This window comes from Miscanthus floridulus, chromosome 8, assembly GCF_019320115.1.
Source record: "Miscanthus floridulus cultivar M001 chromosome 8, ASM1932011v1, whole genome shotgun sequence".
Classification (NCBI taxonomy): Eukaryota; Viridiplantae; Streptophyta; class Magnoliopsida; order Poales; family Poaceae; genus Miscanthus; species Miscanthus floridulus.
Genome location: NC_089587.1, coordinates 36,100,993 through 36,112,486, shown reverse-complemented (window position 1 = coordinate 36,112,486; position 11,494 = coordinate 36,100,993). Strand labels below are relative to the sequence as shown.

At 42.6% G+C, this 11,494-nt stretch overlaps 1 protein-coding gene across 1 annotated transcript; it reads left to right on the top strand.

Annotated features, from left to right (window-relative positions):
- Positions 1-2,600: 2,600 nt before the first annotated feature.
- Positions 2,601-8,161, top strand: LOC136476173 (BTB/POZ domain-containing protein POB1-like). The gene is made up of 6 exons (XM_066473904.1): positions 2,601-2,971; positions 4,867-4,998; positions 6,257-6,375; positions 6,468-6,531; positions 6,719-6,998; positions 7,117-8,161. Exons 1-6 carry the CDS (start codon positions 2,761-2,763, stop codon positions 7,925-7,927), a joined length of 1,617 nt encoding a protein of 538 aa, XP_066330001.1. The 5' UTR covers positions 2,601-2,760; the 3' UTR covers positions 7,928-8,161.
- Positions 8,162-11,494: the final 3,333 nt, after the last annotated feature.

The window sequence follows — 11,494 nt, the reverse complement described above, 5'->3', positions numbered from 1 at the left end:
AGAGTGTGTTAGAGCTTGCTGAAGCTATAGTTGAGTTGAGGCTCATTTCTTATGCTTTAGTCATCATATGTGCCTAAAAGAAGATAAGACGATTAGCAAAAGTGATAGGATTGGTGTTTAGGCTAGTTAGAGACCGCTTTAGCGCTTAGTCTAGTTTTAGACTTAGTATTTAAAGAGATTTGCATACATCTTTGCTATCGGTGCTTACACATACCTAGTCCCTTATTCCTCCGGGCTTGTAAATCTTGTGAGGCCTTCCAAACTGAGTTTGTGAAATGGCCGCCAGTGACGTACAAGGGACATGACGCCCTCAACATTTTGGCCGAAGGTCATCCAATGGAGATGGTGGGGAGCGATCTGGGAGAGACTTGATGGAGATCCACTTGCATGTGGTGAAGGCCCGTGAGCTACCCGCAAAGTTATCGATACAGAGCTTGACCCTTGCGAGGGCATCCATATGAGGGTCTCCAAAGAGGACTAGTGGAATAAAGCGTTAGCTTTTCAATATCTTAGTAAAAATATCATCGTGCAGATGTATTCATTCGATAAAAAAAATTCCATGGATAATTTTGTTTTACTGGCTTTATAATGTGGAAAAAGGGGAGAGAAAAAATCTCAGTTGGGATCTTTATGCTGCCAACGAATTGTACTGAATTGACACTAACGAAAAGGTGGAGAGTGCTATATCCTGTGAGTGGGTGTGACACGGCACTATGGTCGACACATAATTGCTTTTCTTTCTCTTTAGGGCTTGAGGATATTTCTAGCACTCAACATAGCTACAAGAAGCGGCCAAGAAAAAACCTTGATATTATTTGTGGACACCGGCACAACACAGCATATCCATTTCTTATAGCATCCCTTCCCTAAAAAAATTATTATGGCATCCTAATAAGTATGGTCATCGACATTTTATCAGCCCACAATGTTTTTTTTGCTTACTACGAAAAGACATTAATTATGAGATTTGTTTTGAATCATGTTAATGTTTTAAAAGCCATCTATATTCGTGGCTGAATAAAAGAAAATTCAGCACCAGATATCAGGTTGAGCGAGTGCATATATTGGTTACTAGAATTGTCCACTTGGTTTATTTCGGTAATGAATTTTTCAGCATGGTTTATTTCTAAATTTGACTTCAAATTCTGTTCGTCACATATTCACTCCTATGAATATTCAGGATTCTAGGACTTCTACAACAATTTAAGGTTGATAGAAAAATCTGCATGTACTCCTCACTAAATCATAAGGAATTTGCTTTGATTTACATAAGTCATGGTATTAAATGGCAAGTTACCCATGCCATTAATAAGATTTGTGTCATTAAATGTCAAGTTATTTTGATTAGTGTATGTGAGTGTATTAGGCTAATCTTAGTAGAGGTTTCATGTCCTAGTTTTCTAATACTCTCATGTGTTGGAAACAATTTAGACTAGTTTCATTCTCATCAAACTTTGATAATCTCTCTATGTATTTATATGGTGTCATGTCAACATATTTGCTAAGTTGACAGCTTATTTAATACCCATAAAACTCTAATGAAACTCCCTCCGAGACTAGCCTCTGAGACATGAAAACCCCACTGATACTGACCTAATAACTCACAGCCTCTTATATTCATGGACAAAATTCAAGGTTAGAATCTATTTTGTGGAATGTGGGAGTAATTGTTTGCATTATTATCAAAATATATATTAGCATTACTCTAATGTTTCTACATCACTAAAATTGTATATTATTATAGATATTTCATTCACAAAACTAGTTAAATCTAGAAGTGAGTAAGTTATTTTGATTAGTGTCCTAATGCACTCACGTCCCTTATATTTATGGATGAACTTTAAAGATTAGGATCTATCTTATGGACCGAGAGAGTAGTTTGTTTGCATTACTTAACAAAATATATTAGTGCTACTCTAATGTTTCTACATCTAAAATTGTACTCTCTCCGTTTCAAATTATAAGTCGTTTTGACTTTTTTTTATATTCGTTTTGCTATGGATCTAGATAAATAATATATTTAGATACATAGCAAAATGGATAAACAAAAAAAAATTAAAACGACTTATAATTTGGAACGGATAAAGTATATCATTAGATAAATTATTTACATAAAGTAGTACATGTAATCGAATATTTTTTAATTGGAACGCCAAAGACGGCGTGCAAACGGTCAGCCAAACTAACAATTCCGAGCACGAATTCAACGCCGCTATCGCGGCACCACCACGACCAAAACGTTTGGAGCCCCCTTTTTCCATCTTGCCCCCTCCGTTCCCTCCTTATTATAACTAGAGATGAAAACGGATCGGATGCGGACGGATATCACCGATATTACATTTGTTTTCATATTTCTGTCTGGATTCAGATTCGAATACGGATAGTATTAACTATGTCGAATAGGATACGATTGGATATCGACATCATAAATATGCGATTTAAGTATTCGGATATGGATACGATATCAGATATTGAATATCCGAATTCAGATATGGACAGATCTCAACCCTTCTAAACGGATTCAGTTTCAAATACGATCGAAAAATATCCGTATCGTTTTCATGCCAGTTATAACCACCCCCGTCTTCCCTTCTGTCTCCTCCTCCTTCCCCTCCCGGCCACACTTTTCTCATTTAGCCCTCCCCCTCGAGCCCTCCGCCGGCTAGGGTTACGGCCACCGCCTTCCACGCCTCCCCCACTTCCCGTCCAGTAGGCGGCGGGAGGAGGCTGGTCGGCGCGCACGCGACCGCGGCTGCGGAGATGGACCCGGACTTCTCGCCCGGGGGCGGGGGGCCCAGCTTTGAGTTCGCCTTCAACGAGGTCAACTTCTCCGACCGGGAATTGCGGATCGAGGTCGTCGCCGGGGATGACGACGCGCCGGGCTCCAGCGGCGGCGGTGCCGGAGGAGGTGGCCTCGCCGACTGGGCGCGCCACCGCAAGCGCCGCCGCGAGGAGCTCCTCAAGGAGAAAGGTACGTCCACAGATACGCATGCCGTTGTTGCCTTGAGGATGTCGCCTTGCGATCGTGCGATTTTGTCTGTTGATTTGTGACGTTTGATGCGATTCGGTTGTGAATTTGGTGGGGACTTATGTGCCTCTTTGAGTAAATTCAGATTTCCGTAGGTACCCGACAATATAGGTTATAATGGTAAAGGAATTGGGGAAGGATAGAGAGGAATTTCAATTTTGAGCTGTCATGATGTACCTGTACGAATTATCTGACATTTTGATCTGAGCCACAATAATAATTGGTAAACGTGTGTACCAGAATAAATGAGCTAATTTAGGGTATGCATACTTTGAATTAGAATTCACCCACCGAAATATTCTAATTAATCTAGATGAGAATCTACGGGACAACCAGAGGGGTGCAACTCAGAAACCATTTGCAGGTGGTGCATCTGTAGTTCTGTACTCTATAGAGAGGGGGGGGGGGGGGGGGGGGGGGACAGCGGGGGAGATTCTGGTGGGAGGCAATCATAGAGGAAGCATGGGAGAAATAGAGCACGAGACAGAGAGGAAGTGTGTGGGAGACAGGGAGAGTGGCAGATCTGCGGGATACTTTGCAGGAGGAGTTGCTGTCCTCCTCCCTCGATCCAGCAGCAGCTGCCTTCTCTGGTCGATCCAGCAGCAGGGCACGCTGCCTCCAGTTTGCGCTGCAGTAGCAGGGGACGCCGCCCACTGTGCTCCAGCACAAAGGGATCGTTGTCTCCAGCCTGTGCTCCAGCGTTGATAAGCAGACAATTGCTTCTATTTTGACCTCTAGCCTAGCCAGCTAGGTTTGTGTACCTGTTCGTTTGTTGGGCTTCTATGGGTGACTTGGCCTGGTGGCATTTTTCCTTTTCCCCTTTTGTCTTTTTCCTTTTTGGTGTGCTCAAAATCCCTCGCATGGCATACTAGTATGGCGTCACCACGTCTTATACTTTAGCGCTTATAAGTGTCCAAGCGGGTAATCAGCTGCCTTATCTCGCGTTACCGCCTTCATAACTATGTTCATAAGACATAATAAGGTACCCTAAACAAGCGCATTGAGATGATTGAGAGTCCAACTGGCAGTGTCTAAAATTTCTTATTTTCTAATTTGTAATGGTCCCCTTTTCCTCCTTTCAGCCATATATTTATGTATGAGGATTAGCATGGGAAATTGTGAAAAAAAAATCTTTGTTTGAGTTACCTTCCTTAAAGAAATTAATTGTTGCATTACCTTCTTATTCATGTGTTTATGGGTAGTTTTCCTGTTGTAGGTGTGTAATTTGGTTATCGAGCAAAAGCAAATTTTCGATAAAGAATATATGACAGTTAAACCAATGATGTTTGTAATGATAAATGAAAAGTTGTTGAAGGTCAGAAGGTTATAAATGTTTTGCAATCATGTTCCTGCTGGTGGATTTTGTGAAATAATATTTTTTACCGGTAGCAACTGCCCAGATTAATAGACCACAAGATTGAGGTTCTTGAAATGACATAATGGGGGTGGTGTAATTTACTAATTTTCAATCAAGATACAAATGATTTTCTGAAAATTCTATACTTTTTTATAGATAATATTCAGTAGGCTTGTGATCCTGATAGTCACAATGCATTGCTTTCTTCTGCTTATGACATTTTCCATACTCCACTTCGATTCCACGTTAGCTATATAAGTCATGGTGTTGCTTAGGGATGCTAAATTTTGATTTATGATCCGTTTTCCCCTTAATAATGCTACTGTTGTGTACATACAACCATTTTACTATGCAACAATGTTTCCTATTATACTATAGTTTGTTCTAGTATTGCGATCCTTTGTTGTTTCATTTGATTTTCGGCTATGCCAGTTTCATCTTCGTTTTTGTGATTTATTTTGATTATCAATTTCTTCTGTAGAATCTACAACTCACATGTCAGACCAAACAAATTGCAATGAAGTCGAAGCAGAAGAGTGTGATGCATATGAAGAAAATCAAGAGGAACCTGTAGCAATGATAGAAGAATCTCCACCCGATGTTGGCCAAGAAGGTTTGTATAACCATAAATTGCATCCCTAATAATTTTTTTTTGTGAATATAATATTGATATTTTTATGGTTATTAGTGAAGTTAGGCAAAAGTTCCTGCTGTTTGAAAATTATTGTCTATTTAGGCTTTTGGCAAGTTTACTTTTTAATGAAATTTTATTTGTCCCAATGAATTGAACTTTTTGGAGGTTAAGTTAGATTGAGATTTTTACAAAAATCGTTGAGCAATCAGGATGAGCCTGGTTGCAGTTTGTTAATGCACTTCCTGAGTTCCTATTGAGACCTTTTCAGTTTTCACCCCCTATTTTGATAACTTCATTCTTGTTGCTAGATATGCTTCTTTTAAGTTGTACTCCCTCCGTTTCAAATTATAAGTCGCTTTGGCTTTTTTGGTACATCCATTTTGCTATGCATCTAGATAAATAATATGTCTAGATACATAGCAAAATGGATGAACCAAAAAAAGTCAAAGTGACTTATAATTTGGAATGGAGTAGTAGGTTACATTCCAAAAATCGAAGACTAAATTCTTAAATCGAAACATCCAAAATTTTAAGCTGGCCCTGTTTTGGAGCCCAAAGCTGTCTTATTTCTGGAATTGCCATGTTTTTTTATTTGAGCCCCAAACTGAGCACAAACGCTGTAGATGTCATACAATTTGTTCAATTATTCTGCTTGATCATTACCTCAAATCTGCTGATTGCTAGTTCTATATATTTAACAAAAAACTAGATAGGTTTGTAGGAAGAACTTATAAATTTAGTTGCACAATGTGACATTCACTGGTGAGCTAGGTGCAATCTTTTGACAAACTAGGTGGTTACTTATTCTATAAATTGATTCTTGGTTGGTAAACATCTATGATTGTTACTTGGTGAGCTATAAGCATGCTTAGATTGCTAAAAGCGTACAAAATGAGTATTTATTTGTGTTTTTTTAAAATTAAAATTCCTTTATTTCCCCATTGCCATGTCTTTCTGAAGGTAGCAAACTAATCTGGATGCAACAAACAGTTTGCTCCAAGTGTTCTCATTGCAGAATGCATGTTTTTAGAATTTTGTTCTTTATTTTCCCATTACTCTGTCTTTCTTTTTTTCCACAACAATTACTGTCTTTCTGAAGGTAGAAAACTAATCTGGATGCAACATACAGTTTGCTCCAAGTGTTCTGATTGCAGAATATCTATCTAATTCACCTTTTTGTACCCTTTGCTTCCTTCCCTGTTTACCCATTATACACCTCTGACCTTGTTATTAGCAGGTGATGATGGGCAAGGTATTGATTCATCTTGGACCGTGGTCGGTACGCCAGTTTTACGAGTCAAGACAATTTATATCAGTTCGGCGATTCTTGCTGCGAAGAGTCCTTTCTTTTTCAAGGTAGTTATGGAGTTATGGTAACCTCCTCAAATGCATTTGATATGTACTCCAGTCATTGCTGCTTTCTGGTAAGCTTAATGTGTTTTTCTTAGCTTTTCTCAAACGGCATGAAAGAATCGGATCAGAGACATGCAACCCTTAGAATTACTGACTCAGGTAATGTGACAACTTTGGGAAACTAGAACATCCTGCTTATATATGCAAAGAACATTTTATTTACAGCTTTCGTCATTTGTTCTCTGAGAACCAGTTGCCACACACACACACAAAAGAGAGAAATCATTCTCTAGTCAATATTTGCTTTGTGCGTCATCCTTTTTTTTTCTTAATTCTCTTGGAACAGAGGAAACTGCCCTCATGGAGCTTTTAAGCTTTATGTATAGTGGAAAGTTGACAACTACTGAGCCCACTCTTCTGCTGGATATCTTGATGGCTGCCGACAAATTTGAGGTTGTTTCATGCATGAGGTACTGCAGCCAGTTGCTCACAAGCTTGCCGATGACCACAGAATCTGCACTTCTCTACCTAGATCTTCCCTGCTCAATTTCAATGGCAGCTGCAGTTCAACCACTGACAGATGCAGCTAAGGATTTCCTTGCTGTAAAATACAAGGATTTGACTAAGTGAGTGATATACACTGGATGGAGACCTATTTTTACTTTATGGAAAGTTTAGCCCAAGACTGTTCTGACAAGATCGTTGTGAACGTACGGAAGGTGATTTTTTTTCTTCTCGTTTCAGGTTCCAAGATGAAGTGATGAACATCCCTCTTGCTGGAATTGAAGCCATCTTGTCAAGTAATGACCTCCAGGTGGCATCTGAAGATACAATCTATGACTTCTTGCTCAGATGGGCCCGTGCACAATACCCGAAATCAGAAGAGAGACGTGAGATCCTTAGTTCTCGGTTGCTCCCTCTTGTGCGATTCAGTCACATGACATGTAGGAAGCTGCGGAAGGTCCTAACATGCACGGATATAGACCATGAGCAAGCAACCAAGTGTGTCACCGAGGCTCTTCTGTACAAAGCTGATGCACCACACCGGCAACGAGCTCTTGCAGCGGACACAATAACCTGTCGGAAATTCGCTGAGCGGGCTTACAAGTACAGACCACTCAAAGTCGTTGAGTTTGATCGGCCCTACCCACAGTGCATAGCATACTTGGACCTCAAGCGCGAGGAGTGCTCTCGACTCTTTCCTGCAGGCCGGATATACTCGCAAGCGTTCCACCTCGCAGGGCAGGGCTTCTTCCTCTCAGCTCACTGTAACATGGAGCAGCAAAGCACGTTCTACTGCTTTGGCCTCTTCCTGGGGATGCAGGAGAAGGGCTCAATGAGCGTGACCGTGGACTATGAGTTTGCTGCAAGGACGAGACCATCTGGCGAGTTTGTGAGCAAGTACAAGGGTAACTACACATTCACCGGTGGAAAGGCAGTTGGGTACAGGAATCTCTTTGCAATCCCATGGCAGACGTTCATGGCCGATGACAGCCTCTTCTTCATCGACGGGATGCTGCATCTGAGAGCCGAGCTTACAATAAAGCAACCCTAGAGGAACGGAACAGCTACATAGATGTGCTGCCGTCGGGTTGAGCTTGTCCTGCCGTGGGTGATGCGGAAAATGCTGTGTGCTGCAGATATCCTTCTCGTTTTTTTTTTCTTTTGTTCATGCACCTTAATCCTTTTGTTCATAGACAGTTTGGTGATGACAAGTATAAAGAAAGGCTGAAAGCTGCCTTTTGTTGTTTCACTAGTCACTAGATGAAGGTTGTATGATCTTTGTCTCTGTATAGTGAAAGTTGTTACACCAGATGAAAAAGGAAAGATATATGATGGGAAACCTCACAAGCTTGAGTTATCTGCAAGTTCCCACAGAATGGCGCGTTGGAACTGTTCTGTTTGCATCAGTAACGGCGCATTGGCGGTGAATGCAAAGGTCTTGGGGGGATATTTGTCGTTGGTGTGGTAATGCTCGCTGCACCCTGTGACATTTTCACTCTCCGCTCGTCTGTCGTGGCTTCGGCGCGCCGGCCGTCCGTTCCGCTCCGCCTCACCGCTGCGGTCACCCCTTGCCGTGACCCAATCCCGTGCCGCGCTGCCTCTGATCTCTCGGTCTCTCTCGTGTTCGCAAGGAGCAGCAGCCCCACGGCACCACCGCTGTCTCCTTCCTCCACCCAAGCTGATCACGCCGCCTCCTCTCTCAGTTCACGCAACGCCTTACCGACCTCTTCCCGTCGGGATGCTTCGCCGCCACCGCCACCCCTGCCGATGACCGCTGGGCGCACGTGTAAGGGCGCCTCAGGTCGCCCCCCTCCGTCGACGATGCCGTGTTTCTAGTGTTTAAGACGTATGTTTTCAAGTGCTTCATCTGAATATTGCAATGGCTATATACGCATGTTGCAAACATACGTTTCATGTTGCAAGCATATGTTTTAAGTGTTTTAGGTGTTTCAGACGTATGTTCTAAAGTGTTTTCATTTGAACGTTGCAGAAGTAGATCTGAATGTTGCATAACATGTATGTTACAAGTGTATGTTTCAAGTGTTTCGTATATATGTTGCAAGTGTTTTCATCTGGATATTGCAAAAGTAGACCTGGATGTTGCATATATTTGCAATGGCTTTTAAGTGTTTTTGGGTGTTTCACAAGTGTTCCAGACATATGTTTCTAATGTTTTAGCTGTTTTAACCGTAGTTTGTAAGTGTTTTATCTAGATACCGTAAAATTAGATCCGGTGTTAGGCACCCACTTGCTACAGCTGCTGAAACGCCGCTGTAGGTCACCCTGCGGGCGCCTGAGGCTGGCAGACGCGGCGCGCGTCCACAGCCGGGGAAACGTGGGCACAACTGAGCAAACGTGGGCATGCCACTCGTGCGTGTGGGAAACAGAGGGGCACGGGCAGCCCGACGTGCAGGCTGGCGGCGTGGACGGGGCGGGTCGTTTGGGCAGCGCGGGCGATGCCCGCATGGTGTGGGAGACAGAGCGTGCGAATCCGATACGCGGCACAGAGCATGGCCTGCTGCTGCAGTGACGCTATGTTTCGTTGACGCAGCCTAGCCCAGTAGCCCTGCCCATTGCAAAGCAGTTGCAATGCAATTGTTGTTGCTTCGCTAGGTAGGCTGTGCCTTTTTGCTGAAGCCTGGTGAGCCGTACTGTCGGCAAGCAAACATCTACTCAGTTGCTTCTTTGAGGCTGGAGAAGGCAATTAAGGGCGTGTTTAAATCTAGAGGTAAGTTTTAGGGTGTTATATTAGGTGTTACATGGGGTGTTCAGTAAGTCTAATTAATCTGTCATTAGAACATGTGTTACTATAGCACTACATTATCAAATCATGGACTAATTAGGTTTAAAAGATTCGTGTCGCAAATTAGTCGCAAACTGTACGATTAGTTATTTTTTAGTCTATATTTAATACTCTATGCATGTGTCAAACATTTGATGAGATAGGGAGTAAACTTTGGAGTGGAAAGAAAGTTTTTCAGGTCTCGGAACATTTCGCTGGGCACATACCACATATACTTGAGATCCGCGGCGCGTGTACACTGCCACGCAGGCAGAATCTATGGTTGCACGCCAACACGGAAAGCAGCGACGAGAAGCGAACCGACCGACAGCGCAAGACGTGCCGTGCCGTAGACAGACATTGTTCACAAGTGGAGAAGCTGCATCGCCATCGCCGGTCGCCGCGCTAGCTAGGGGGTCGCCGTCCGGCCCCGGCCGGCGCTGCAACAGGCCCGCGACGCCTCAACTGTGAGGCAACAGCGAGGTGCCGTCCGTCCGATCCACTGGCCACTGGCAACTGGGGTTGACGCAGGGCGGGTGTGCGGACACTGCCAACGTCCCTGTCCTGCCGGATCGTCCCCTCCCCTTCCACTCCCACCGCTCGCTTTCTGCACCCTGTCGGTGCACCGGCGTCAGCACCTTCATTAATCTTTTCTTTATAAGAGGAGTATATATAAAGAGGCACTGCAATGGTTATGGCACTGCTCAATTGAGTTCAGAGGGTTTTGCAGTTTTGGGGGGATTGTTCTTTGTTATACTATATTGATTTGATGTGCGAGTTCAAGAGTGTTTATTGGGTTTTCACTTGATTTCTGTTGCAATATAATGGCGTTGGTAAGCTGTTTTGCATTTTTTTAAAGCATATTTCTCATACACTGTTGCTCATTCCTCTGTTCTTTTAATTCCCCGTACCAAAAGGTTGTTTAATGCAATGGCATGTGCATCAGTGCATAAGCCTAATAATTGTCCTGGAAATTATTAGATTAGTTCGCTTGATTAAGCTTTTGGTAAGGTGTGGCGTGGAGGGAGCTTAGCCCGCCTTAATTTGTCCGCCTGAGTAGCCGTGCAATTGCCTCCTAGCAACTAAACACACGCGTGCGCCTATGCAAAACAAATCTTTTTGGAGTGACAAGGAAAATCATAAGAAGTTGGCTTAGGCGTAAATGCTAGATCTCTGCTAAATCCGATTTAAAATTCATACTAGATAAGGTGAAATATTGTTATCGTTACCATTATGAGTGGGAGGGTAGGAACCAAACACGTTGTTTTACTAAGAGGACAAATGCTCATTTTCTTCTCTTGTTCGGCCAGAAGCCTTAGGTCGATTTAGTTCAGTTTTCCCATAAGAACAAATTAGTTTTTTATACTTATACACGCCATATCCATCCTTGATGTAGATGTTAAACAGTACCACTTTCCTGCCAAACAGAGGTCATTTCGCTCTACAGCTACAGCACCACGTTCACTCGTTCCAACCAGAGTGAGCAAGTACACAAAACTAATGCAACCAAAATCCACATTGGCCACAAGTATCACCTGCAAGCATTTAGTACATTATTAGGTTACGAATGCACCAAGAATTAATTAATAATGCGAATTCCAAATTCTCTTACTAGCGTCAATGCGTACTATTGTTCTACATTCCTTGCAATGGAAAAGAATTTTGGCCTTGTACCTTAAATTCTTTTTCATAGTGATGCTTCATTTTTGTTTTCGAGAGGAATCATCATATGTGTATCGATTGATGCTTCCACTTGTCTTTATCATAACAGAACAAACAAGAGGCAAGCATTTGTTCTTTCTATGAAAAAAAAAAGTATAACTTGAGCAGGCAAAA

What these genes read in the sequence shown, in the direction of transcription:
- LOC136476173 (XM_066473904.1), top strand. Translation starts at nt 2,761, where the DNA reads ATGGACCCGGACTTCTCGCCCGGGGGCGGGGGGCCCAGCTTTGAGTTC. An exon ending in GGAGCTCCTCAAGGAGAAAG is followed by an intron (nt 2,972 to 4,866) that starts GTACGTCCACAG and finishes TTTCTTCTGTAG; the next exon opens with AATCTACAACTCACATGTCA. An exon ending in AAATACAAGGATTTGACTAA is followed by an intron (nt 6,999 to 7,116) that starts GTGAGTGATATA and finishes TTCTCGTTTCAG; the next exon opens with GTTCCAAGATGAAGTGATGA.